General features: G+C 44.8%; 4 protein-coding genes across 9 annotated transcripts; 2 read left to right on the top strand and 2 right to left on the bottom strand.

Moving 5' to 3' along the window:
* Positions 1-3,838: 3,838 nt before the first annotated feature.
* On the bottom strand, positions 3,839-4,863 carry LOC125762329 (uncharacterized). The gene is made up of 3 exons (XM_049424292.1): positions 4,744-4,863; positions 4,333-4,683; positions 3,839-4,255 (listed from the first exon to the last, which is right to left on the bottom strand). The coding sequence occupies exons 1-3, from the start codon at positions 4,861-4,863 to the stop codon at positions 3,839-3,841; spliced, it is 888 nt and encodes a 295-aa protein (XP_049280249.1).
* A 335-nt stretch (positions 4,864-5,198) lies between these two features.
* LOC125774742 (uncharacterized) lies at positions 5,199-10,960 on the bottom strand. Its single transcript, XM_049444922.1, has 2 exons — positions 7,524-10,960; positions 5,199-7,448 (listed from the first exon to the last, which is right to left on the bottom strand). Exons 1-2 carry the CDS (start codon positions 10,850-10,852, stop codon positions 6,854-6,856), a joined length of 3,924 nt encoding a protein of 1,307 aa, XP_049300879.1. The 5' UTR covers positions 10,853-10,960; the 3' UTR covers positions 5,199-6,853.
* A 1,697-nt stretch (positions 10,961-12,657) lies between these two features.
* LOC125771852 (proton-coupled amino acid transporter-like protein CG1139) lies at positions 12,658-21,903 on the top strand. 6 transcript variants are annotated; one of them, XM_049442965.1, is made up of 4 exons: positions 12,658-12,691; positions 18,874-20,082; positions 20,159-20,334; positions 20,543-21,903. In XM_049442965.1, exons 2-4 carry the CDS (start codon positions 18,899-18,901, stop codon positions 20,776-20,778), a joined length of 1,596 nt encoding a protein of 531 aa, XP_049298922.1. In that variant the 5' UTR covers positions 12,658-12,691; positions 18,874-18,898; the 3' UTR covers positions 20,779-21,903. The 6 variants fall into 6 exon arrangements, with proteins under 6 accessions (XP_049298922.1, XP_049298896.1, XP_049298941.1 ...); XM_049442939.1 differs by lacking the exon at positions 12,658-12,691 and adding an exon at positions 14,403-15,148; XM_049442984.1 differs by lacking the exon at positions 12,658-12,691 and adding an exon at positions 17,261-17,286.
* A 79-nt stretch (positions 21,904-21,982) lies between these two features.
* LOC125771871 (40S ribosomal protein S15Aa-like) lies at positions 21,983-24,719 on the top strand. The gene is made up of 3 exons (XM_049442995.1): positions 21,983-22,075; positions 22,687-23,012; positions 24,267-24,719. The coding sequence occupies exons 2-3, from the start codon at positions 22,714-22,716 to the stop codon at positions 24,358-24,360; spliced, it is 393 nt and encodes a 130-aa protein (XP_049298952.1). The 5' UTR covers positions 21,983-22,075; positions 22,687-22,713; the 3' UTR covers positions 24,361-24,719.
* The last annotated feature ends 1,370 nt before the right edge of the window (positions 24,720-26,089 follow it).

Genomic DNA, 26,089 nt, shown 5'->3' with positions numbered 1-26,089 from the left:
TCAGACAAGCGAAAAGACCAAGAAATGGAGAGGCGGAAGAGCGAGAAGGGGTAAAGGGTGGAGGAAAGAAAAGCGAAATACTCGCGATCGGTTGACGAGACCGGGTGACGACACTTTCGCTTTTTGCGCTCGATTTCACCTCCCGGTTCTCCTATCAGCCCAAAATCCCGAAACATTCATCCGGGGCGGCATCTTCGATTTTTATCGCCAACGACACCGTTGGCGGTGGCTTTCCAAATCATATGCGACTGTATTGCTTTCTCGGCCACACACACACACACACACCGGAACGGGTGTAACAAATCTCTCCGGCGGTTGGGGGGTCCGAAACTCTTTCTTCCCATCCGTTGTGGGACACCGAGATTCATATGTGCCGGTGCACGATATTCCCGATGTGTACGATTCTAGGGGTTAGGATGGGCTTTTAACAATCACTGGAGAAGTGCGTTTCGCATTCGCTCTAGTATTGTTGCTACAGGATGTCAAATAATTCGTCCATTTTTTGAGGAGTCCTTCGCGGTAGTAAGGAAGAGTCAAATCCTTTATATTCCGCATCCGTATCAGTGACTATGAGGTAATCACATCCGTCCAAGCGGTAAACAAATAACATACAATCAAAGTGGAGACGTAACGGGACGCAACTAGTCGGATCAAGATGGCACCGGCACACCGATTCCATTCGTACGCCACTTCATTTCTATTGTTGCTGCTGTTGTTATGCGCGTGTTGATCACTCGACAGTAAAAGCTGGAAGCTGATTTTCTAATGCGATATTTACGAGCTTCGCGATGGTGCAGCCATCAGCCGCTAGTGTTTAGACCTGGCAAATATTATGTGATATGCTAATAGCGTTTTATATTATTTAGTGTTCCCGCTTTCGGGATGTCTGATGAGCTGCAAACCGGCCTAGCGGATTCCAGTGAAATTTTGGTTCACCGACGCTACTTTCTCGATGGTGCTGAAGGACGTGAAAGAAGAAAAATAAATCCTTCGTATGACGCCTATTGCCACGCTCTGCCATCCGAGTGGCTGCCATATTGGATTATTGAATGTGTGGTTTATGGACAATGACCTTGAGCTAGGAAAGCTTAGTCAAGCATTTACTTACACTTTTCGGGCACACCACGTTCGATGCAAGAGTTTATGTCACCAGTACCAGTATCACTAATCAATGGGACACGTTGTGCGAGCATAATCTGTAATCATAACGCATTTTTAAATTAACCGAAAATGGCTCGAAAAAAAAAAATAAAACAGCCAGACTGGTTCTCCATTTTAACACATCCGGACGTGTTAATTGTGCACTAATCTTGCCCTCTCAGGCGCATTGTATAATGCGAAGCTATAATCGGCCATCTTTAAATCGCCATCATCACCAGCATATAGCCAAAGCTACCCGGCTAAGTGTCATCCATCTTACTAACCTCACCACCATCTTGCTGTACGGTGAAGTGTACTTTATAGCATCGGAGTGTTTTTATATCTTCTCGTGTTTAGTGTGTTTAGTGAGTTTTGGGCGAAGTGTATGGTGACGTTCAAGTGCACCCTGCTTACTACATTAGTGCAATCGCCGCTTCAAGTGAACTTCAAGCTTAACGCACTGTCACAACATTACACAATGCCTTTAACATGGCGATCATTCGACATTGCGTTCTTCCTCTCTCCGTGTCTCCACCTGAACTGTCAATCGCAACTGGACAATTTTAGGTATTCTTTTTTATGGCTTCTTTCGTCTTCTTTCCCCCCTCATTCCCTCACTCCATCACTCTCTTCCCCTTGCGATGTAGTGCTCTTTAGCAAGATCCATAAGCAATCGTATTGGGGTATTGAGTAACGGATGCCGTGAAGATGATACGATTTGGAACCATTTTAATGTGTGCGCGTTTGTGTTGGACCAAACTGTTGAGTAATGTAAACGGGTCGCTTCCAAACAACCATAAACGCTTCATCACACAGGAGCTGGAGCATTTCAATAGGAAGGGGAAAAAAGCATCCCACATGCCTCCCCCTCCCCCCTCCCCCCACACACAACAAAAACCAAACACCCTGTTAAGACTTATGGATGCACCCGTACCGGGGCAATGGCCATCTTTCTTTCTATGCATGTGGATCACATTGCGTAAATGGGTGAAACAAAGGCGACACACCGTGGCGCAGGATATAAACCTTATGGTGCGGCAATATGGCGGACGCCATAAAAAGGTGTCAGTGTCAGTTGAATATCACGCCAATTAGTCAGCAGACCGGGCGGGTATACTATTGTCCTGATTTTGTGATGTGCGATACACCGCACACAGGGTTAGTAATCCTGCTCTGTTGGCACTCACTTCAGTATCCTCTGCGAAGTGTACTCACTTTTACACTTGAGTCTGATTTGGGAGAAAAGGTCATGGCTTTACAAACAGTGGGTTTCGGTTTTCGGTAAACCTTCGGAATGGCGTTTTAAACAATTAAACGGCATTTGACCGTTGCACGGTACACCGTCATTTGATTGGAATTTAGTTGTCCGTCAAAAGGAATCTCCTTTTGGCTACACGAGACCTTTTCATTCTCGTCCTCGTTCCCTTTTACTCACTATCCTTACGTCGAAGTTACAGTTATTTATTTTTCTAGGTGACTATATGATGCGGTCGCTGTGTATATGCGGAGTTTTTTTTGTAATATAACCAAATTTACAAAAGCAATTTTCTAAAAATAAGTGTTGCCCCAAGCGCCGGTTTGTGACACAAAAAAAAATGGCCACTGAATGGAAAGAGTACAAATTCCCACACAGCGAACTCACCAAAAAAAAAATCACACACAACATAAGTAAGCGAGAGGTCAATGAGAGACAAAACGTCAGCCGAAAACCGGTCGGGCGAAATCATCCACGCATAAAGTGGACACATATGCATAATTTATTGTTGCGCACCCGGCTGGATGTCAGCTCATCCCGTCACCGTGCCATGGCTAAAGGATGGAAGGGGAACCGATGCTCAACTTTCGCGCAGCAACCTTTTTCGCACGTACGTTGGATTCCTGCTCCGGTTGCATATCTTTACAACGGATGCCATACACCAGCGAGTGCGCACCCACCGGCCCTGAATGCAAGCTTCTTCAACTTTCGATCGATGGTGGAGTCCGCTTTGGGGATGGAAACCTTCACCATACGGGCACGGCTCATAATTGATTTGATAGATTACGCAAACGGGGAGATATAATGGAAAGATATCCAGCAAACATTAAGAACGATTAATTTATATTCAAAGTTTGTTTTGTGAGTGCACAGTTGAGTACACAAGCAATGTTGAGGTTTGGTGAAGTCTTTTGTAATTCGTCTTCTTGACATTGATCCAATGTTCATGACCTTCCTGTTTCATAGGCCGCTTCGAAATAGAAGAAAATGGAGTGATCTGATACTCTCAACATTTCTTAAGGATTTTCCCTAATGTGATGATTAATTTTTCTCCAATAAAAGACTGCCATCGAAAGGATGTCCTTAAGATATAACCTGTTTCATGCTGTGTATTTGCCTGTGATGCTGTTGCTATTGCCTTTTAATGTCCTGCCATTAAATATACTCAGTGACTTTAATACTTACTGTCACACTGACAGTTACGCTACTACTAGGTTTTGACAAGTTATTCCAATTGACACTTCAAGTTTGAAATATTTGTTTTGAAGGTCTACGTTTAGAGTTAATTCTCGAATGGATCTTGTTTCTCATATTCTGATCCAAGTATCTGAATCTTATATCAATCGACATTTGAAATGTTGAGATCATTATATTCCGGTAATTTTTACAGCAAGGCTTTATTACTTAGCCATGACATTTGGAGACGATCGTTGATATTCGCTCTCATCTTCTTTTCTTCTTACAGCTTTTCGCATCCTGCTTCTTGCTAAGCGTGTTGGTTTGTAAAATACGACACATAACAGGTACGTCCGCCATTACCGTTCCACTGGGCCGTTTTGCCGTCTCGCCAATTAACCACTTTCGATACTCGTGCCACGCTTTGTCGCGTAAAAATTGCTGAAACAGCTCGTCCCGTCCGGGTATGGTCCAGTCGAGGTACATGCAGAGCCGCTGCCACGTGTTGCCAATGTTTTGCGGTTTGAGAAACAACCAGCACCGGGGTATGAGCAGACATTGCGTCCTGGTACGTGCGACAATCGTCCGATGATGATGCCGTTCGCCCAAACCAAACACTGCACCACATCGTAGCGTTCCGACGTCAAGAAACCGATGTACAACTGGACCCTCCTGTGTGGGTGTCTTTTGCAACGGGATGAGAAAGAGGAGCAAACAATTATCTCACGGTTACTATCGTGCTTCGTAACTACTATCGATACCTTTAGGAAACAGATTGCTTTATCTGGATCGTATTGAAGCGAATTATCGTCGGCATCGGTTAACTTTGCGGAGCTAAAAGTTGTGTGCAGATTTTGAATTAAATCAAGCTGTGTCTCGGGGCTTAATGTATTCGGGTAGGAAGGCGGAGGTGATGCGCCTCCATCCTCAGTAGATGCAAGCCGGAACTCTCCCCGGGACAGTAGCGTAGTATCGCGAGCTAGCTGCAAACACTGCATGATCATACATTGTCCGCTTAGAACGAGATAGACAAAGGGTAACTGCAAATCGAGCGGTATCGTCTGATGCGGTGCATACTGCACAACACGTGCCAGGATGCTACACTCACGGATCTGAATAGCAAAACACACATGATAATACAAACAGTTGGTTCTCGCACCTGACTAATATACCTGATCCTCCGTCCAGTGGCGGAAGTATTCGAAGCGTCCTAACGTATCTCGTAGCTGCTCATAGCTGAGCCGTATCGTGGCCACACCACGAGCCGGTTCGCTACCTTCGTTGAGGCTCATTGTAGAATTGGATTTAAAAACTCTCCCAGTTTGCTTACTTTGCACCATCCGGTGGACACAACCGTACACTACCGAACTCGTGTCGTAAAGAACTGAGGTTACGTTAAGCGTTTGCTTCGACCATTGGTGCAGGCTGGTTGATTCTATTCCCCTAGCTTAAAGCCGGAAATTGGCGAAAGACGGTACGGCAGAAGGTATTGGAGATAGTCCCAAGGCACGGTGTATGGTGCGAGTTTGCCAAACTTTGTTCTTGCATGTTTGCAACCATCGGGTGGAAGGGCAGGGTTTTTCGAGTCGGATAGCGCACACGAAATATCCCAAGTATCTCAACCTCAAAATAGTTCGCAATAGTTTCCAATTTGTTATGCTTCCATGTCGGGAATTGTCGCCAAGTTTTCTCTCACTCACTCTCTCACTCACTCTCTCATTCAATTTAAATCTTGATGTAAAAACCAACGTAAAGATTGGGAAACATTTTTCAACCAGTTGGGTACTACGGTGAAGGAAACACTGCTACAACCTTGGCGGGTAAATCCTTTCGCACATCAGCACATACACCGGAAGTAGTGCCCTATTACCACCAGCTCGAATCGATGCGGTACACCCCCTTACCGGGGGGAAATACGGTTTAGAAATGTTGCAGAAGTGCGAAAATGGGTCGATGATTGGTTACAGCGCTGGGGTGAGGTAACGGACATGACGATATAATGCGGTACAGTGAAGTGTAGTGTTGTAATATTGTAGATGTAACGATAGAAGTCAATAAAACAGGATGATATATAAATGTAATTGCAATTTGATACTAAATGACTATATTATTTGGAATTCCTATTTTTGGTATGACTGTGTTAACTTCCACAAAAAAGAAGCGCCACACACTGTACGCTATACCGCATTATTAGTTGTCATAGTTGTTTACTAACTTACACTAGCGCATGTGGTTGACTTTGAACTTACAATCAATCATACCGAGTGATACACACCGCCACGCGGTATATTTGGAGCTTAAAATTTCTCCACTTCTCCACCACTCATTCTCCTTCCACCTACACAACAGAAGTACAAACATAAAACAGCGAGCAAGAAGGAACGGGCGGGCGGTCGCACAGGTAGTTAACTTCTAATGGTATTAATAACTATAATGGAGTTCCAGAATGCTAGAAGCGGCAAAGGTCTACATTAGGTACCGACCATATACCGCAAGCCGGCATTCTCAGGGACTTGTGGCAGACCTGAACTCTTCAGAAGTTGTGTTCGCTTCGGTCTTTTTTTTGTATTTTAGTTGCCTTTGGCCACAAATTGAATGGACCTACGGCACGCGACTGCCCAAAAAGTTGTTGTGTTGTTCCACCAAATTGTACCGACACGGTAGTGTAGGGGCAGACAGTAGCAAAAAGGATAAAAGCGGGAAGTCAGACCCATATACCTAAATCAATCGTTTAGCTCGGAACGAAGGGAAAGCGTGAGGATGAGTCAGGTGTTTTCGTTTTACGGGGTATTTTTTTTCTACGAAATTTCTGTGTGTGATATTATATTAAGACAGCATGGATGTAACAACATGTAAAAGTAAGGGAAATGTTTTAATTAGTCTTAAATGTTTTCATTAAAATCATCCATTCTTTACGCTACTATGGGAACTAAAGGATTCTCTTTCTGCTGATGCATGCTTTCGATAAGCGGTGAAAGTAATAGAGTTGCACCTATAAACTAGCAAAAGCAGCGGCCATAGTTAGTGTCTACTTAAAACTCACGCTTCTTCTTTATTCTACCCTTACATTAAATGTAACAGTTTGTTTTGTTTTAATGTGCGTTGCGCGTTTCATTTTCTCCTCATTGTTGCGAGCGCCATCTATACGTCAAACTACCTAACGATCGACGCGTGTTTGATCGCGATGAAACGTGGTAAAAAAAACGGTTCTTTACTTTTATTTAGAAACAATTAAAATAAGCCTCTCCTGCTGGAAGTTGTTACTATCTCTTATCCGGACTCTTAGCTATATTCAATCATACCTTTTAGCAGCTCAAACACGTCACGGCCGATCGGCACGATGCTCGAGGGAGGCAGTAACAAACCGTGCGTCCCTTTATCCGGTAGCCTTAAGGTGTAGCTGTACCGTATACCTGCACCGTGCCGCGCATAACCAGTCGCAGTGCCGTACGTAAGCGGGCCAGCTTCCGGCTCGAGGTTGTACAGAAACTCACCAACCTCACCACGCATCGCTTCCAATCCGACCGATGCCATTTCGTGCACGTCACCGAAAGCTTCCGGCCCGTATCGTTCCTTGTCGCGCGTTGTAATGCTATCCGTATCGGGATATGTTAACACCTGTCCGTACGCCTGCAGTGATAGGTACAGCCGTACATTGCGACGTCTTGTTAGAAGAAAATCACGCAATGCACGTGTTTCCGGTTCGGAAAATGGTTCGGTACCAGCGTAACTGTCACTACACGGATTCCGGTACATCGGGTCAGATGCTTGCTGCCAATGGTACGCCCAGTTGCGATTTAGGTTAACACCGTAGCAAGTCTCCTCCGGATATGCGTCCTCTGTAAGTTGAGGTTTGTGAGCATTCCACCAGTTGATCCTACGTGGAAGAAAGGAATTGCTTTTGAGAAGAGAACTATAAGGAATCTAGACCGAAAGGTATGGTGATACCTACGCGCTTGATAGGATCGCCTGTCCAACTCCGGACGGTGTATGTTGCGTTTGGTTTGAACGATTCTTAGACCACAACCGATCGCGCCTGTGACTGTACTCATACCCATCCGGGTTAAGTACCGGCAATACATACCAATCGTAGGATTGTACCGTCTTCAGGTCAACGGACTCTGTGGGCGGTGTACTGTTGCCATGCAACGTGTCAGGCAGCTCAAGCAGCCGGTTCAGCAGCCAGGTGGCAACGGCAGGTCCTATCCACTCGTGACCGTGTGCACCAGCCTCCACAAACACGGCCGGTCTTTTCTTGGACGGTTTGCGCGAGCGTTTAGGTTGCTGTGTGGCGTATGATACGCGCACCACCGTCACGGGTCGACCTTCGTACGAGCGACCTATATGTAGCAGCTGTACATGCTGAGGATATCGTCGCTGCAGGTAGTGGACAAACTTCACAATATCTCCATACCGATGGTACCGATACCAGGTGAGAGGATGGCCGTGCAGTAGTTCCATCTCCATCTGCTCGCGACGTGTTAGGCGCGGGTTTTCGTATGCAATCGCCTGTCCTACATCGCGTATGGTGGTTTCGTACCGCAGTCCTTCCTCTTCCAGAAACTCGCGTAAGGAATCGGCCTGTACTCCCGTAGGTGGTACCAATACGTCTGTCGGGCGCACCAGTGATGGACTGCTCCACCACTGAAGCCGTATTCCGTCCGGTGACTGACGATATTCTTCCAGCCGCTGTAAATGATTCTCGGTGTGTATGAAAATGCGCCATAGTTGGTAGTTTGTGTAGGACACCGGTCGTGTTGGATGTTTGGTTGTGTGCACCAATCCCGCCTCTGTCGGACGTTTGATTGATGCAGTTTGTGCGACATATTGTGCTAATGCTGAGAGCAGTTGGTCTGGTTTGGGTAACGCAGTAGTTGAAGTTGGTGGCCTAGTGGTACTCCCAACGAAAAACTGTGACAACCAGCCTGACATTGGGGAGGATGCTGTCGGTGTGGCTTGCTGCTCTATTTGGGGCAATACTGTAACAGGTTGTACCGTTGCGGGAAGTTCCTGTTCGTCTACATCCCCGGACGATTCAACCGATGTCCACGGGTTGAAAAAATCCCAAGGCATCATCAGTTCAAACCACCCGGCATTGGTGGTGGAGGTGGACGGTGCAGTTACCGCAGGAAATTCCACCGGTGGAACGAGCTGATCCACGGCAGCCTCCTCCTCGATGTCGTTCAAAAGATAAGCTCCCGGCATACCGAACCAATTGATGGGACTACCCTCAGGCGCTAGCATTGTTTGACGGTTAGGTGTCACCGGTGAGGCATCGCCCGAAGTGCTGCGCGTGGGACGTCTCCGTACACTCTGTACGCGCGGTGTCGTACTGCGCGCATTCCCACCATCGTAGTCATCATAGTCGTTAGGTGTGCCGCGTGCCGCTGCCCCAAACCCAAGCGACCGCACGAACCGTCCGAACGTGGAAAACATACGGCTAAAGAATCCTTCCGCATCCTCTGGCGCCTCACCAGAATCGTAGTCATCGTCGTCCTCCTCCTCCTCACCGTTCGATTCATTCCTGTCGTCGTATTCGTCTTCCACCTCGTCGGAGCTATCTTCATCACTGTACTCTGAGGTACTTTCGTAACTAACTGCGGGGCGCTTTTTTCTGCGCCGTCTCTTCACACGCTTAATGCGCACTGGACGTTCCACGTGTGTACCGACGTCCTCGTAATCCTTATCATTAGTGAGCGCTGTCTGACGGTTAGGACGGACCGGTCCATTGCTACCATCACCGTACTGCTCATCATTCGAGTCATCCTCATCCTCCTCCTCATCATCGTCCTCGTCGTCTACTTCACCGAAACCTCCAAAACCGTCGAAGTAATCCTCTTCCGATTCCTCCTCACTGCTGTCATCGTAATCCGCACTATCATCGGGTCGAGGTTTGCCGTGCGTAACGGTTGGTGGTGTCGCCGCCGTATACTCACTCGTCACCTGTATGTTGGTAGTCATTTTGTTCTTATTCCCATCGGTACTGAGCGTCGAAGGTAGCCCAGAAATTGTGACCAGCTTGGGGGTAAACTGTTTCGTAATCTTAGACGTACCATCACTCGCCACCGGCAGCCATGTTTGTTCAGTATCCGCGAGTGTTGCACGGGACGCACTATCTAGCTCACCGGATGTACTGCCAACGTATTCCAGTTCTTCGAAAGATGCTTTCGTGTAGGTGTTCCGCTTCACTTTGGCACTTTTCGATCCGTTCGCCATGTTTCGGGTCGTTTGGTTTGGGATGTTGGTACGCTGTTTCGCCGCACGTGTCTCTGCGGAGTCTTCCACGTACTCGGTGCTCGTGAGTGCGTTCTCCATAAACGTGTACACCGATTCCAGCATACCGCCGATACGCTTTATCACGGGAGGATCCACATACACGACGGGTTTCTTTTGTTTAACGCCACTGGTAACAGTGCTGGGTTTTGGACGCTTTGTAGCAGGTTTGACCGTTGGTTTAGTCGTAAGGTAACGTGTTTTCGTTCTGCGCGTTGTACTAATTGACGGTGGGACGGTGGATGGTGTTGGATAAGCTGACGGTGTCGGTTGTATCGGTGTCAACGTGCAGCTAAAGGAATAGTAACGACTTAACAAGGACAGCGTCTCGGGCGTTAGTTCGGCTGCGGTTAAATCCGATGGCGGTACACCGATCACACCGTGCCCTGCTGGATGTGACACCTGCTGCTTGGACGGTACCACAGCATCAGCTGGCTTCTTCTTTCTTCGCTTTCTAGTGGGATTCGTTGGTGACCGGATAGTGGAAACCGGTTGCCGTAAAGGTAATGCAGTTACCACACTTGATTGCGCTGATTGTGGACGTTGGTAATCCCCGTAGTAAGCAAGATTCGTGTTGTTGAGCGTGTTTTTGATTGGTGATTGATCATCGGAATAGTTGAGTGCGGTTGGTGATGCGGTAGTCGTAAAGTGATAATTAGCAGATGATACAGCACCGATACGAAAGATCGACGGTAGTTGGGTTTTATTTTTGCCCCACAGTAGATCGATATAGTTGACAGGATCTTCACCCACCAGGTACTGATAGTACTGCTGCACGGTGGTAAAATTATCTTTAGTAAGCAAACCATTTTTATTAACATAGCTCGTCGATTCTTGGGTTTGGCTGTCCGATGGACGAATCAGTTTAACGCGATCCGTTTCAAACTTGTCAATTTTGTGATTGTTCACGTATATACCACTGACCGCGTGCACATCATGCACCATTAGTACCATCATCGTTAGCAGAGTCGTAAAGCTTGCTAGCGCAGGGCCCGCTAGTGGCGCCATATTTTTGCACAAACACTACAGGGACACTGTTTGTCAACTAAAGGACACTTTACCAACACTGTACGGTCTTCATGGAACGACGGATGAACCTCTACTGATCGTCTAGCCCAACGTAAAGAGTATCTCGGTTCCAGAATTTTGCCAGTATCTTCCCGTGTGCGGTGAACTGAAACGCTCCAGTAGCCTAGAAGTTGCAGGCAGCGAACCCAACGGGCACTTAACCTTGCGCCAGGTGAATGCCGATATGCTCCAGTTGTGGTCCACGATCGAGACATTTGCTTTATTTGCGATCTACCAATCGCAAACAGATGCATTATCTCCACACGCCAAGGTACATCGCGCTACATCGGTACAATTACTTGCTTCGGTTTGGGTTGCGTGGATAATAGTCACTAGCAGGGAGGCATCTAACCGTTTGTCAAACTTACTCTTAGAGGGTCTCGATCGTCGCAGATCGTTAGTTCTGCTAGGGTTTTTGACAAAACAGACAACTCATCAGATGCATCGGCTCAATTACTTTCTGCGATTATATGGGCATCATAAACTAACATAGAATGGAAAGTGTGTGTATATGCTTTAGAGGGAAAGTTTAGCCTGTCATTGTGTTTAATGCAAATGATATGCAAATAATGGTTTCGGATTTGTGGCTGTGCCTTGTTAAACGACTGTCGTTTGCGACAAGACAGCGAGCAGACAGATGTTATTGTTTGTAGATAATTTTTTAGTGAAACCTATGTTCGAAAACATTTAATGTTCTTTTCTATTTGTTTCTGTCCTAAATTATCCCTTACACTGTAATTTTATGGGTCTGTAAGGGGCGGCCCGGTGGTACATGTGATAAACGGCGCCAGTCCACACGGCCGGACCGGGTTCAAATCCCATCCCATTAACAAGAACTGGCTATCCGGCTAAGTGGTAAAAATAAGTGTAGTAAGCCAGAAATGGCCGGCGTGACCTGTAAGGTCGTTAAAGCCAAGAAGGGAGAGAAAGACTGTAATTTTATGCTGATTAAAAGTGTATTTGCTATAGACATCTCTTAACAAAATACCGAATAAATCACTCGCCAATTACTCGATTATAAAGTATGAAGCAGGCGCGTACATCCCCTGCACGTGGAGCCGAACGTCATCTTCGGGTCACAATCACCTGCATAAAACTATGCTTAATTGAACAGGTGTCAGATGAGATTTCAAACAGCTCAAACGGCTAAGTGTATGTGTGAGTGTACCAAGCAGCGAATCAGAGCGGTGCGAGAGAGAGAGAGAGAGAGTGAACCTTGTTAAAAACATTGTTAACCGATCAGTAGCATGTAAGTACGGCTGTTAGTGCTTATTAATCATCAGTTTCTTTCCAGTTTAGCTACTGTTCTGTTGGCTGTAGAAGGAAGAAATATTCACGTTCTACCCCGCTTGCTGCAAATCAACAAAGAACGGACGCGCAACAAACACAACAAGAGCAAACAAATGACAACTTATCTGAAGTGTTCATGCGAGCAAAGCCGTTTCTAGGTCAGCCAGCACCGAATAACAGGTATGACAACTTTCCCTAGCACGCGCCATTCCGTTCCGCGTCGATTTGCTCAACGGACCTGGGGTGGGTTTAGCCATTTCTGTGCGCTCTCCGGTCTCTCACCTGTTTTGTTTTGATCAGGTTATTCGCACAGTTGGCACAGTTGGCAAAGGACGAACGGTGAAGGATCGGGCGGGGTGAGAGCGAATCGAAAACGTGGCCTAACGCCGGTGATAATGAAGTCACGGACTGGGGCAGTCCCACACTCCAGCCGGTTCCTTACAGTCAGCTGAGCGCGGTTAACTTGAGCTGCTGAACTAAGTGATGAAGGTAAGCAACAGCAGGTGTAGGTAGTTATTAAAAAAAATCCCTAAAAAACCAATCCCATCCACTTCCGTTGCCATGTTGCAACACCATTCATTAATTCCCGATAACATTTTGCTATGGTTCTAATACTGCTTCGAAGAGTTTGTGCATTTCAATGTTACCCTTTCAACCCTCTCACAGCTGAAACACACAACCATATCAAACTATTAATAATTTCTTATAACGTAAGATTTTGTTTTTTGCTTGACATTCAACTTCCCCGAACGATTTTGATAGCCCCCGTACACGAAGGCAGAGAAAACGCAAGACATCAACAAAACGGCAAGATGAGCTAAAAATATAGAAAATTCTAACGCTATTTTACGCCATTTGCTTGCGGTTCCCTGCGTGTACTCCCTTGCGTACGTCAGCAGGTTAATGGACTACAGCATGAGTGTAAGAGAGTAGTTGCGTACTTCGCAATCATTTCTTCTTCTTCAGCTTGGCTTAATGACCTCTAAGGTCATGTCGGCCATTTCTTACTTTATTTTTACCACGTAGCCGGACAGTCAGTCTTTACTAAGGGGGAACACGGTCCGGATGGGATTTGATACCCGTTCCTGTCGTGTTCGAACCGGCGCCGTTTAACACATCACACACCACAAGAGAGCCAAACCAATTTTTTTAATCTGCTGCTTATTCAAAACCAAATATCATTCCCACTGGATCGTGTAGATAACATTCTCATAGTAAATGAGTGACTATAGCTGACATGAGCAATGAGTGACCATTGTGTGAAAATCCCCACCTATAGTACATTTCGAAAAAAAAAAACTTTTTTAGTGCAATTTTGACAGTTACTTAACAAAACACTCATGAGTGGAAAGAACTCATGAGCAACCCGTGTCAAAAAATGCAATTATCAGTCAGTCAGGCGGCCATGGCATTTTTTTGCAAACGCAACAATTTTGCCGAACATTTGCTAGCACTCAAAACACATTTGCGAGAGCTCAATTCACTTTCCCAAGCGTGAGTTACGTTGCCTACTTATTTGCTTTTGCATTTAAGCGTGACTCACGCAATCACTCACGCATACGAGTATGACTAAGCACACTCACGAAGAGAGCTCACTGTACATAGATTGCAATTCGGAAACCTTTTTTTGTGGCGCATTTCAGAAATTGTACAGAACACTAACGCAATGCATTTTTTGTAAGCATCCAGCATCGCCGGGGAGAGAAGGGGGTGGGGTGGGAGGTTTCTTTGTTGATCGTTGATGAGTGATTTGAGTGGCATGCGTCGTAATGCGAGTGACTTCAGTGTTTGGCATTATTTGCACACACTCTCAAAACCTTTCATAATTGCTTATTTCAAAGGAAATAAGAAAAAAATACATATCATAAAAATTTCTAGTAGAAATCCATTCATGATTTGTAAGTATTTGTATACTGTACATACGGGTCTAGAATTCTAAAGTACAAAAAGTAACATGAACAGAATAACCCACACCGCAACAGTTCCACCTTCCGCGCGCGTATCGTTGTATTGCGTACTGTTGGTGGTGAGTTACTACTGCTAATGGTGGTGAGTTACTACTACTTCCCACACTTACCGGAACGCACGTGTCCGCAAAATATGCTGAATGGGCAACGCGGGAGAGAAGGGGGGGGGGGGAGGAAGGTGGTGAAGGAGTGAAAGAAAAAGGGGGATATGAAAAAAAACGGTCTCTTCCGTTCGTCACCGTACCGTTGTGATGCCGTGCGAGAACGCACGAGAGAACGTTGCGAGAGTAAGCCAAAGACGCACCAGCAATACCCGCAAAACAACAAACCAAGGAAAAAATAAAAGTTCTCGCACAAAACTCACCCACCGTCAATGTTGTCAAACTCGCCAACCGTTTACAGATGCAGCTTCCCACCCCTTACGGGTATAGTACAGACCTCTCGCAAACGGTTACGTTCATAACACATCTTACCTTCGGATCGTGACGGAGACTTGGTTGCATGTTATCGACGGGGGGATTTTTTTTTCTTCTCCCCCGACCGTACGTGTGTGCGTGTATGTGCAGAAAACCTCATAAACCAATTCTCAAAGCCAAAGCGGTCGAAGATACGGCAAGCGTCAGGATCGTCAGGAGTTTTGTGCGTTTTTCGCGTTGTGAATGAAGTGTGGCTGTTGTTGTTTCGGGCGCGCAACAGAGTCACAAAACGGACGGTCCGATCCGGTCACTGTTGTGTTGCTACTGGTCGAAGTAGGTCGTGCTGCGTTTGCGGTGTATTTGAAAGGTGACGCATTGTGTTTGTGTGTGTGTGTCTGTGATTCCAATCAAACATTCCCCGCAGCAACGTGTGATCTTCAATCAAAAAATTTTGCGAACCAAAAAACCTTCCGAAACTCCATAGTGCCGGCTAGTGACACGTGCAGTTGCGCGTTTTGCCGGTTCTCTGTACCACCCCAAAAACCCATCACATCAGCTGAAAGGTAAGCTACAGCGCTAACGCAGCCAATGTGAAGAAGAGAGGGAGTTAGTCGGGTGGGGAGGGGGGTGGGGGGAGGGGGGGTAGAGATTCGAGTGGTGAGAGTTTATTGCCGAACGGGTTCAAGGGTATGGGCTGTAACGTGCACTGAAAGTTGATGATCACTTCGAGGGTCTGCAAAAAAAAAGCTGCAGCTGCAAAACCGTGTACCACATCGGCATGGCCTTGCGGGAGATGGGAAAGCAGATGGAGATGAGCTGATGAGACAAAGCCATCATGAGGCACACGAAGCGCCCGAACGTTTAGCTATCTTATATCAACCGTCGACGACTTTATTTGGCTGCTCGGGATTGAATTGTTTTTATCACCGTCAGCCGGTGGATGGGTGAACTTCGGTGCGCACCTAGAGGAACTTCGTTTTACGGACAACTCCCGGTCACTCCCGGGGAATGTGTGTAAGGGTTAGCTAGCATGGGTGAGAAGGGATGAGGATAAGAATCAAGGGGAGGGGTGGAGAGCAAGATTTGGTGTTGCGGGATACCTTTTTTTATTTTTGGCGTCCTCCTAAAAATCATCCGTCACGGTGTGTTTTGTTTTCGCTACATATCTTGAACAGTCAGCATTCACACACATTATACCAACCACCGACGAACTGTTCCCTTCTCCTCCTCCTCCCTGTCTATGTATATAAATATAAATATATAAACATTTATTTTGTCCCTGCACTTCGGCATAGCTTCGATGAGTGCTACAACAACAATGGAGCAACAAAAAAAAACAATAAAATAAATAACTACAATTAGTACGCTGTAAGCAAGAGCACCGTGACAGTGATAGAAAGAGTATTGTGATAATACAACAAAAAATATCCCAAAAGCAAATGCGCTGTACTCTCTGTTTGTCATTAAGAGAGGGATTTTTGTTGTGGGGATGGGATGGGAGACGCATCAATAAAACATCCCGCACCATTCCACTGTTCATGTGTCCGCTCGCATCACAATTCCCTGCCCTTGTTATACATACAGAATGGACGACACCCGGTAGGTGCCTGAGCGAGTTGCGCATGCGAACATTTGGGGGAAATGTTGCAAAAGCTTTATCCTTTCCTTTATTTGTTACCTCTTCCAGAGTTTCTACTTCATCTCTTCTCACACACTCCACATTCCACCTCCACACATTCTTCTAAAGTTCCAAACAGAGAGGGTGACACGATCTCCAACACGATCATCATCTCCGTAGGTCATTGCATGTCGCCCCTCACTACATTCCAAAGATGTTAATTAGTTTTTGTTTTCTTCCTTCCAATAATCGATTTTGATTTTACGATTCTTGCCGTACGGCTTCGCCAATATGTTCGCATCGACGTGTGTCTCCTTGCATTCGTGCAGAGAATAAAGGCTGACGATGATGTGTTGTGCGAACCGAAGCGAATGAGCCCGATAGAGGATTGTGCTAGACACATTAAAAATAACCTCACACCAAACCACTGCCGACGATACGGACTCGGTTTGGAGCTGTATGTGTTGTTGTCCCTCCCTTTCTTTTGTTGCGTTTTGTTTTGCCATCTTCTCTCGACGACACTGTGGTCGTCAAAATTTAGTACAAGATGATGCTATACATGATGTCCAACAATCGCTAATAATTGTGGTATCTGACAAGGTAATGATCTCCCGCGTAAGCTATCGCGTGTGCTATCGAGTGCATATGCACCCGGAAGAAAATGAGACAACCGTACTGGGAGGCGTTTTGGATTTCGCTTTCCAATAATTTCCAACGGACTTTACGAGCTTCTTGAGCCGGTACGAATAAATCAACTTTTATGGTGACAGCTACAGAAAAAGCTGTCCGCAGAAAGTTAGTTGCTCCGTTAGTCTGGAACCAAGGCTTCGTAAACAAAACCCAAGTGTCTAGACTTGCATTGTTCCAGAAATTCATCTCCATTCAAGCACAGCGTCCCGAAGAATGTGCTCAGATACGATGGGAAGATCGTAACTCCATCGGTGAATCACTGTGGAGAACAATACCCTGATCGCACGTGTCGCCATTCCGGTTTGAGAGCGTTATTCTTCGGTGAGCAGTTAGTGGAAGCGCATCGTCAACAGTTTCAGTCCAATCCATAAGCTCCAAGTGTTAAAACGTTGGGTAATTGGTTTTTTTTTGCGATCCCTTAGGTCGAACTCCTCACTTGCGTTCAGTTGAGATTAGAGTTCTGAGTGAGAAGTGAGTGCTAGCCTTGACCTAAGTAACCCATCGTTCGTATTGAACCGTGAGTCACTGTGGAGAACAATATCCTGGATATACTCACACTTTGTGATATTTCATAGAACGTCTCTGTCTTCAGTCTTCAGCAAACAGTCGAAGCAATCGTACCGTCTCCTTCAACTTCAGCCCATAAGTTCCAATTGCAAAAGCGGTAGGTTTTGTGAAGTGGTGATCGTTTGTGGGATATTCAACGAAACTGGCTAACCTGGTGAAATTTAAATTCTTCATTATTCTGTGCCTTGTGTTATGGCCTGGAAACGTTCCAAATGTTACGAAAGTGCTCTGGCTTAAATTGTGATCATAGGTTTGAGTTACGGCAAGGTGGTGTGGTTTCTTCACCAATAATTTATAAGACTTCATTTGAAGCGGGTAGAAGATCCCATAACTCAAGAATACACAGTTGTGATATATTACAACAGCTTTCAATCAACGCCGGCCATCAATCTTCAGCCTCCAGTAAGCTCAGTAACTCCAGTCCATAAGTCCAAAGTGTGAAAGAGGTAGGGTAGGTAAGAATCCGTGGTCGTATACAGGGAACTTATCGCATATTAATATTTTCAAAGTTAGAAGTCAATTAAAAGTTGAATTTTGTTAAGGTTAAAGTTATGAGTAGATAGTGAGCTTCACACACCGTTCCTTTCTTATTTTAGAAGTGTTTACAGTTGTCTTCTTGCACAGAGCACGCAGCACTCATAACCGCGAGCACTCATGAGTGACTTCAAGACAATGTGAGTTACTGTGGAAAACGATATGTACACTTGCGCTACCCCCTATTACTCATGCAGTATAGAAGCTTTCCTACTGCCATTATTCAGTATTCAGTGTGTAGTGCAAGCAAACGCTTCGTCTTCGGCAAGCTCCAGTATATAAGTTCCAAGTAGCGAAGGGTTTGGAGAATTCTTGTATGCTTGCTGCGCATTACTTTTCGACCACGAGTAGGTTAGGTACGACTTCATATTATCCCAAAATTTTCGTTGTTAGAGCGATTAAGCTTAGTTCCACTGAAAATAGTGTTGTGGTGAAGTTTGACCTTCTTCTTCTTCTCTTCTTCTTGGCGTTACGACCACTGAGGTCATGCAGGCCATTTCTGGTTTACGATACTTTTTTTTACCACGTAGCTGGATAGTCAGTCCTTGCTACGGGGGGACGGTCCGGATGAGATTTGATCCCCGGTCCTGCCTTGTGGACCGGCGCTGTTTATTACATTACACCACCGGCCCGCCATAAGTTAGACCTCTGTTTTGGATAGAGGCTTTCGGTGCGCAGAATAGGACAGCTAGGTTGGTTTAATTTGAGGTTAAGATTCTCAGTTAGAACTGAATGATCAGCAAGGGGTTCATAACTTAATTTGCGATTTACTTGATGTACCAGGCGCCTCCATCTGTATTGCCGGAAGATTGCAAACAGAAGACTGTTGTTAATGAAATGAATATTTCCTTAATTTGTATTTCTTTACGTCACTTACAGTTAACGTGCCAGCTAAGAAGCAAAGATGCCTGTGGCAATTTCCGTAGAGGATTACTGCGGTCCACCGGGTGTGTACCGTGCGCGTCACCATGACCAGATCTCGCCAGTCAATGGAGACACTGCAGCAGGAAATGGCACAGAAAAACCTACACCGGACGTACCACCCACGATGGAGATGCAGCACATTCAGCCGGACATGCGGTATCATGTGCGCCACCATCATCATCGTGAACGTCCCGGCCATGATTATGCGGAGGATGTGATCACGCCCCAGGGCGTTCAGCCGCACCACAAGACTAACTACGCCGAGACGATGATGCATCTGTTCAAGGGTAACATCGGTACCGGTTGCTACGCGATGGGCGATGCGTTCAAAAATGGCGGCCTAGTGCTGGCCACCGTACTGACACTTTTCATCGGGTTTGTGTGCGTGCACTGCCAGCACGTGCTGCTGAACTGTGCGGAACTGATGCAGGCGAAGAAGCGGCAACAAGAAGCGGAAGAGCGTGCGAATGGGACAACGACGGTGGCAGCTAACAATGGGAAAGTACTGAACGTACAGCCGACACCGACAGTGCCCCCGGTATCGGAACCGCTCGACTTTGCCGACACGGTGGCGCTCTGTTTCGCCTTTGGACCACCGTCGGTCCGCTCGTGGGCACCGGCCATGAAGAACGCGGTCAACATCTTCATCTGCGTAACGCAGCTCGGCTTCTGCTGCATCTACTTCGTGTTTATCAGCTCGAACTTCAAGCAGATCGCGGACCGGCACGGGGTCGTGCTGGATGTCCACATCCACATGGCACTGCTGGTCCTACCGATCGTGCTGACGTCCATCATTACCAAGCTAAAGTTCCTGTCGTACTGTTCACTCGCCGCCAACGTTTTCATGACACTCGGCATCGGTATCACCTTCTATTATGCATCGCAGGACCTACCACCGCTAGCAGAACGGAACATGGTTGGACGGCTCGATCAACTGCCCCTATTCTACGGTACCGCCATCTTTGCATTCGAAGGAATCGCACTCGTGTTGCCGCTGCAGAACGAAATGAAAAAACCGGCCGACTTTGGAAAGCCGTTCGGTGTGCTTAACATTGGCAGTACCTTCATCGTGTTGCTGTTCACCACGTTCGGGTTCTTCGGCTATTGGCAGTGGGGCGAAGCAGTCCAAGGAAGTCTCACGCTGAACCTTCCAGACAACGAAATGTAAGTATACGACTCTCGACACTCTCTTACACCTCTAGATGCGTTACTCTCGGCTTCCCGTTTTCCTAACTCGCAGGTTAGCGGAGAGTGTGAAGCTGATGATTGCTACCGGTGTTTTGCTTGGATACGCACTCCAGTTCTTTGTCGCCATCATGATTATGTGGCCGATGGTGGAAAGTCGCATAGCGCTTGCCGGTAAGCATCCGATACGATGCGAGATGGTGTTCCGTATCATCATGGTATTGGTGACGTGTAAGTATCCCTATACGGTATGAACTAGAAGAGTACACACTGAGTTAGAGTGAGCTTAATCCTGCATGTGAATTTATGGTTTTAACTCAGCATGAAGAGTTTTTAATAATCTTTCACTCTGTTTCAATTCTGTGAAAAGAATGATTAATCTCATCTCTAGTGTGCACCTTTACCGAACTTTATCTCACTTTATTTTTCCCACTTACAGTCCTCGTCGCAGAGTGTGTTCCCAACCTTGGTGCATTCATCTCGCTCATCGGTGCCTTCTGCTCGTCCTCGCTCGCCCTCATGTTTCCGCCCCTGATTGAGCTGATCGTTGCCTGGACGAATGGAAAGCTTGGCGTTTGGCTGGTGCTGAAAAATGTTATTATACTGCTGTTGGCGTTCCTTGGCTTTGCCACCGGCACGTACGAAAGTGTTTCAGCACTTGCCAAAGATTTTTAAAGTACCCGACCGTAGAAGCAAGCGTGCCTTCGGAAACCTTCAACGGGATACGTTACCTTCGGAATAGATCCTTTAGTAGAATTAAGCCACTTTACATCATATTTCATATTTATTACCGTTTCTTTTATTGCGCTGCAACATGCCATTCTAGCCCACCAAGGGAGTTAAGAAAGTAAAACAACCCGTCGTCTTGTTTTAGTAGCATGGCTAGGAACAAACTCTTACTACGTTAAGTAGTGGCAATGCCATAGTCCACTAGAGTTTAAAAGGGGGAAGCAAAAAGTATCACAAAAGTACTTACATTTCGTTACCGACTAGTTGCATCAAACGCCTCGTATGATAAGTACCCGTTAAGTTTACACGCGATAAGACAAACCCAATCACTGAGTAGCCGATAAGCGAGATGTAGTATATCATCCATCAGGATAACAAGCAACACGAAAAGGCATACATAAGTTTCATAGAAAAAGCAAAACGAAAATTGTGATGAATTACACGTATGAACGTTGCTGACGATCGTTTTTGAGCCGTTGAAACGAGTCTCACGGCAAAAAAATAAATCAGTACCGTTCACACAACAAACAAAACAAACAAACGAACAAACACCACATACGAAATAGGGGTAGGATATCTGTTTTGAACCGTAATATACCATTGAATTTAGTTTTTCCAACGTCTGCCCGAATTATCGAATGTTCGGATCAAAATTTTCCTCTAAAAAAATTGGTTAGAAATTTAAAATTTTCTCATAAATTTATTGAATTCTTGCATCAATGGTATATTAAAAAACAATTAATTTTATTGAAGGTTTTAAAATTGAATTTCGTATTGAACGGAAAAAGAATGATCATGTTTAAATTTATTTGAAATGAAAATTTTCATTCGAAATGAAATATTTCACCCGTAATGAAAAGTTAGATGAAAACTTTAACGCGTACAACTTGTAACCTTCCGAGTACAGCACATTATATTACATGTTTTTTACAGCAAAATATACACACTTCAGTACACTTTATATTTCTTAAGCAAATAAAACAAAATTAATTGTATTTCCATGAAAATCTACAATAAGTTTAAACAATCGTTAGCGTTACCTTTTGTGAAAACATCGCATCGCTTTTACCAACCTGGTAATTGATGCTGCTTCCGCTTTCGGCTGTCAACTCGTTGCGTCAAACGTCAAACGCTTACGTCAACCGGCTGTCACCATGCCGAGAGCCTCGCGTGGCATCCATTTCCTGTTCTTTTACGAAGAGCCGTCGTCGACGCACGTCGTGTTTTGCGGGTGTTCAGTGAGGTAAATAGTTTAAATGCTACCCTATTTATACACGTTGGTACATGTTTGCTGCAGCGATGGAAAGCGCCCAAATAGAGCAGTTGCGGAAAAGTGCCGAGGTGTTGTTGAACAGAAATTTAAGCAAATTCATGACCAGAATCATGCGTGTGCGTGTGGAACCGTATGCCTGAATCCCGGTTTAATGGGGGCAACTGTGTGATGAAGAGGACAATACAACTAGCGCCCTAAACAGATTAGCAGAAGCGCAACTGCCAGCAAGTTGAAACAACAATCAAAATCGGTGCAAATTTCCTACCTTGGAGTAGATTTTAGAAAAGCGATTCATTGTGCATGAATGTAGATGTGTGTGCTTGTGTATGTTTACCATGGTACAGGAACATTGTTGAGAAATGTTTCCCCATCAATATACCCCTCCAGCAACATCGATCAATAGCACCGTAGACGAACGTGGCTTTTTCGAGAAGAAATATATTGGCAAAGACAAATTTTGGCGCGAGAATGATGCGGCACACACAATTACTTTCGTTAATCTACTTTCACTAGTGCTTAAGAGAAGAGGTTATCCATTACTAATTTGTACCGTTTTTTTCTCCCTTCATTCCCTTTTTTAGTGAGCTGCCAAAGTTCGAGTTTCAAACATGGTCCGTATCAGCGTGCTGGCCGATGCCCTCAAGTGTATCCATAATGCGGAAAAGCGTGGCAAGCGCCAGGTGCTTATCCGGCCCAACTCAAAGGTCGTGATCAAGTTCCTGACCGTGATGATGAAGCACGGCTACATTGGCGAGTTTGAGATTGTGGACGACCATCGCAGCGGCAAGGTTGTGGTCAATCTGACCGGTCGCCTCAACAAGGCCGGTATCATTTCGCCCCGTTTCGACGTCAAGCTGGACGATATCGAACGGTGGACGAACAATCTGCTGCCCTCCCGTCAGTTTGGGTAAGTTAGTTTGTTGGACTAAGGATGCACATTGGTTAGCCTTCTTCGATTATGCTTATGCCGTTGGATTCCATTTATCGATGAACCAACGGTGGTATATGTTAGGAGGCGAGAGCAGTATAATTTCCACTTTTAATCCCGAGCTAGCGAAATTCTGCGTCAGTTCGATTCAAAAGCATGGGAACAGTAGAAGAAAACATCGTTTTAAAAATTTCTTCCTTAATGGAAAGTGAATCAATATATGTTTAAAGTGTGCGAATAGTTGAAAAGAACTGTCTAATGTAGACAACCAAAGCTTAGGTCAAAATGTATATAACAATAGCACAATTTTTGTTAATGACCGTCAATAGGTGCTTGGTCATGGGGGCGGCTCGGTGGCGCATGTGATAAAAGGCGCCGGTACACACGGCAGTACCGGGGATCAAATCCCATCCGGACCGTCCCCCCGTAGCAAGGACTAACTTTCCGGCTACGCGATAAAAATAAGTCTAGTAAGCTAGAAATGGTCGGTGTGACCTGTAAGATCGTTAAAAGCCAAGAAGAGAGAAAGGTGCCTTGGCAACGAGCGCTGACAAAAAGGTGAAAAATTTGTCAAAATTTTTGTTTCTTATTTTGTCCCTTTTTTTGAGTTTTTGGCAAAATTTTATTTCCTGGACAATCCACGACAAAAAGTTGACGAAATATTGACGTTCGCGCAAAACGTAAACAAACGCGCTTGAAAAATCGTATTTCGTGAATTGCAAACCATTGCGATGTTCCCATTCGTTGAATTATTTGTATTTCATCCCTGCAAGGACGCAGACCATCTTATTTAAATAATTTAAGGTCTATTTTTCGCAGTGGACAAGCTGTTTTTGTCACTTGAAAAATTTGACACCTTTTTGTCAGCGCTCGTTGTCAAGCGCCTAATCATTCTTTATTACAGTCACAATTAATACTTTATTTTTTTGTGCTGGAAAATCAAAACTCTATCAACGTATGCCTTCTTTCCTTTACTTTATGTCACTGCATGCGTTCGGTAATGGAGTGATGTTTTACGTATTAGGGGGCTAGAACAATCAATACAATACATCCTCCATTAATCACTAATCAACATCTTCAAAACTGTGTTGTTTCGTCTCATTGGTTTTGGATACAGCATGTCACAACTGTTCCCATTTCGCACAGCTTTAAATGAATAAGACAAATTATGTGATCACATTTTAACAAAACGTTTCTTACTGTTCTTCTCTCTCTCGTTTCATCAACAAACAGCTACGTCGTCCTTACTACCAGCGGTGGTATTATGGATCACGAGGAAGCCAGAAGGAAGCATCTCGGTGGAAAGATTCTGGGATATTTCTTCTAAAACACACACACACACACCACATCAAGCAAGGCCGTTCAATGTACAGCGACTCAGACAACCGAAACTGCGGTGGGAAACACACACACAGCGTGCGCGTGGACCTAATTGAGAAACACAATCAACCATCAACCATTGAACCGATGCTTTTCCTTGCATTTGGCATACGAGGACATTGTACTCCAGTGTTCGATGGTTGAATTAAAAGTGTTGTGCAAAGTGTTGTGCTCGAATGGCCGTCTGTACGAACGTATTTTCTATTGCTTTATGGCTGCAGTTATTTTAAGATGGAAATCGTATGACTGGAAACGTGGTTGATGTGAACCGGAAAGAAATATAAAGAAGCGAAATTGTACCTACCAGTGACGGTTTTTTTTCTTTCTTCATTTTGTGTATGAATTAGTTGCCGCGAAACACGTGTTTCGGAAATTGGTAGCGTAATATCACATGCGTGTGTATTTATTCAATGATATATTTGGTAAAAATAAGTAAAACGCAATCAAAAGTGCTTCTTTTTTATGAGAATAAACCAACTGGAACGTTATCGAAATATGTTCCATTCTTTTATATCGCAAAAAAAAATAAATCATCTCTTTCCATACGTCTTTGTCGTTAATTTATTTGTACGATTATTAATTGTTTATTGATCCGAAAAACCAGTTTCGTTTGACAGCGTTTTTTGAAATTTAAGTAACAGGAGAGCATCCAACAGAAGAGGTAACCTTTTCGATGAAATATTCCACTAGAAAGATTTCCTTGAAACATATTTCATTTGAAAATATGAAATTTGTCCACCGAGAATACAAGAGAGCATCCATATAAAGAGATAGCACCTCATACAGTGGTTTGCGCTACCTCCTCCAATGAATACTCTCTTGGTGTTGAAATCAGACTCGACCGTGCGCTCCAAATCGGAACCGTGCTTATCGTTATCGGGTCGCTCATCGCTCACTTCAAGCACGGTTCCGAATCGGAGCGCACGGTTGGGTCTGATTTCAACACCAAGAGAGCATTCATTTTAGGAGGTAGCATGCCGCTGAATAAAGCTGAACTGACTGGTTAGAGGTTACCTCTTCGGGTGGATGCTCTCTTGGTGTAGAAAAAATAATTTTCGATGGTAAGTGTCGGTCGCGAGTAACCTCGTCACTAATCTAGAAAAACCTCATCTCGTGGACATTTCCCAAAAATTCTATAAATTTGCCAATCTCCTAGGTCTATCCTTTGCTTTTTTTAGGCAAATATAGCAAAATTTTATAAATTGATTAATTTTAATGCGAATTTGTTGCAATAAGTTTCTTTTCACTTAAATAGTGCTTTAAATTAAAAAAAGAATAAAAAATCAGAAAAAAATTTCAAAAAAATTTTCCACTCGAAAATTTCATAAGGCTTACCCCTTACGATTTTTTTGGGAAATTTTGCAAAAAAAATTAAATTGATTTATTTTAATGCCAATGGGTTGCAATGAGTTTCTTTTCACTCTAATAATGCTTGAAATAAAAAAAGAGTGAAAAATAATAAAAAAATCAAAAAATTAAAAAAAATGAAAATTTTCCTCATTTTTGCACCCAATTTTGCCTATAACTCGGTCGGTATCCAACGGATCGCCAATCTTTAACCTGTGGTCGATAGATGGCCAGAAGTTATTCGCGGAACCAAGTTCCTTACCCTGTTTGAGAAAATGTAAAATTTTCTTCATTTTTGCACCAACTTTTGTCTATAACTCGGTCGGTAT

Source organism: Anopheles funestus, chromosome X, assembly GCF_943734845.2.
Source record: "Anopheles funestus chromosome X, idAnoFuneDA-416_04, whole genome shotgun sequence".
NCBI lineage: Eukaryota > Metazoa > Arthropoda > Insecta > Diptera > Culicidae > Anopheles > Anopheles funestus.
This window is presented reverse-complemented; position numbering and strand designations above follow the sequence as displayed.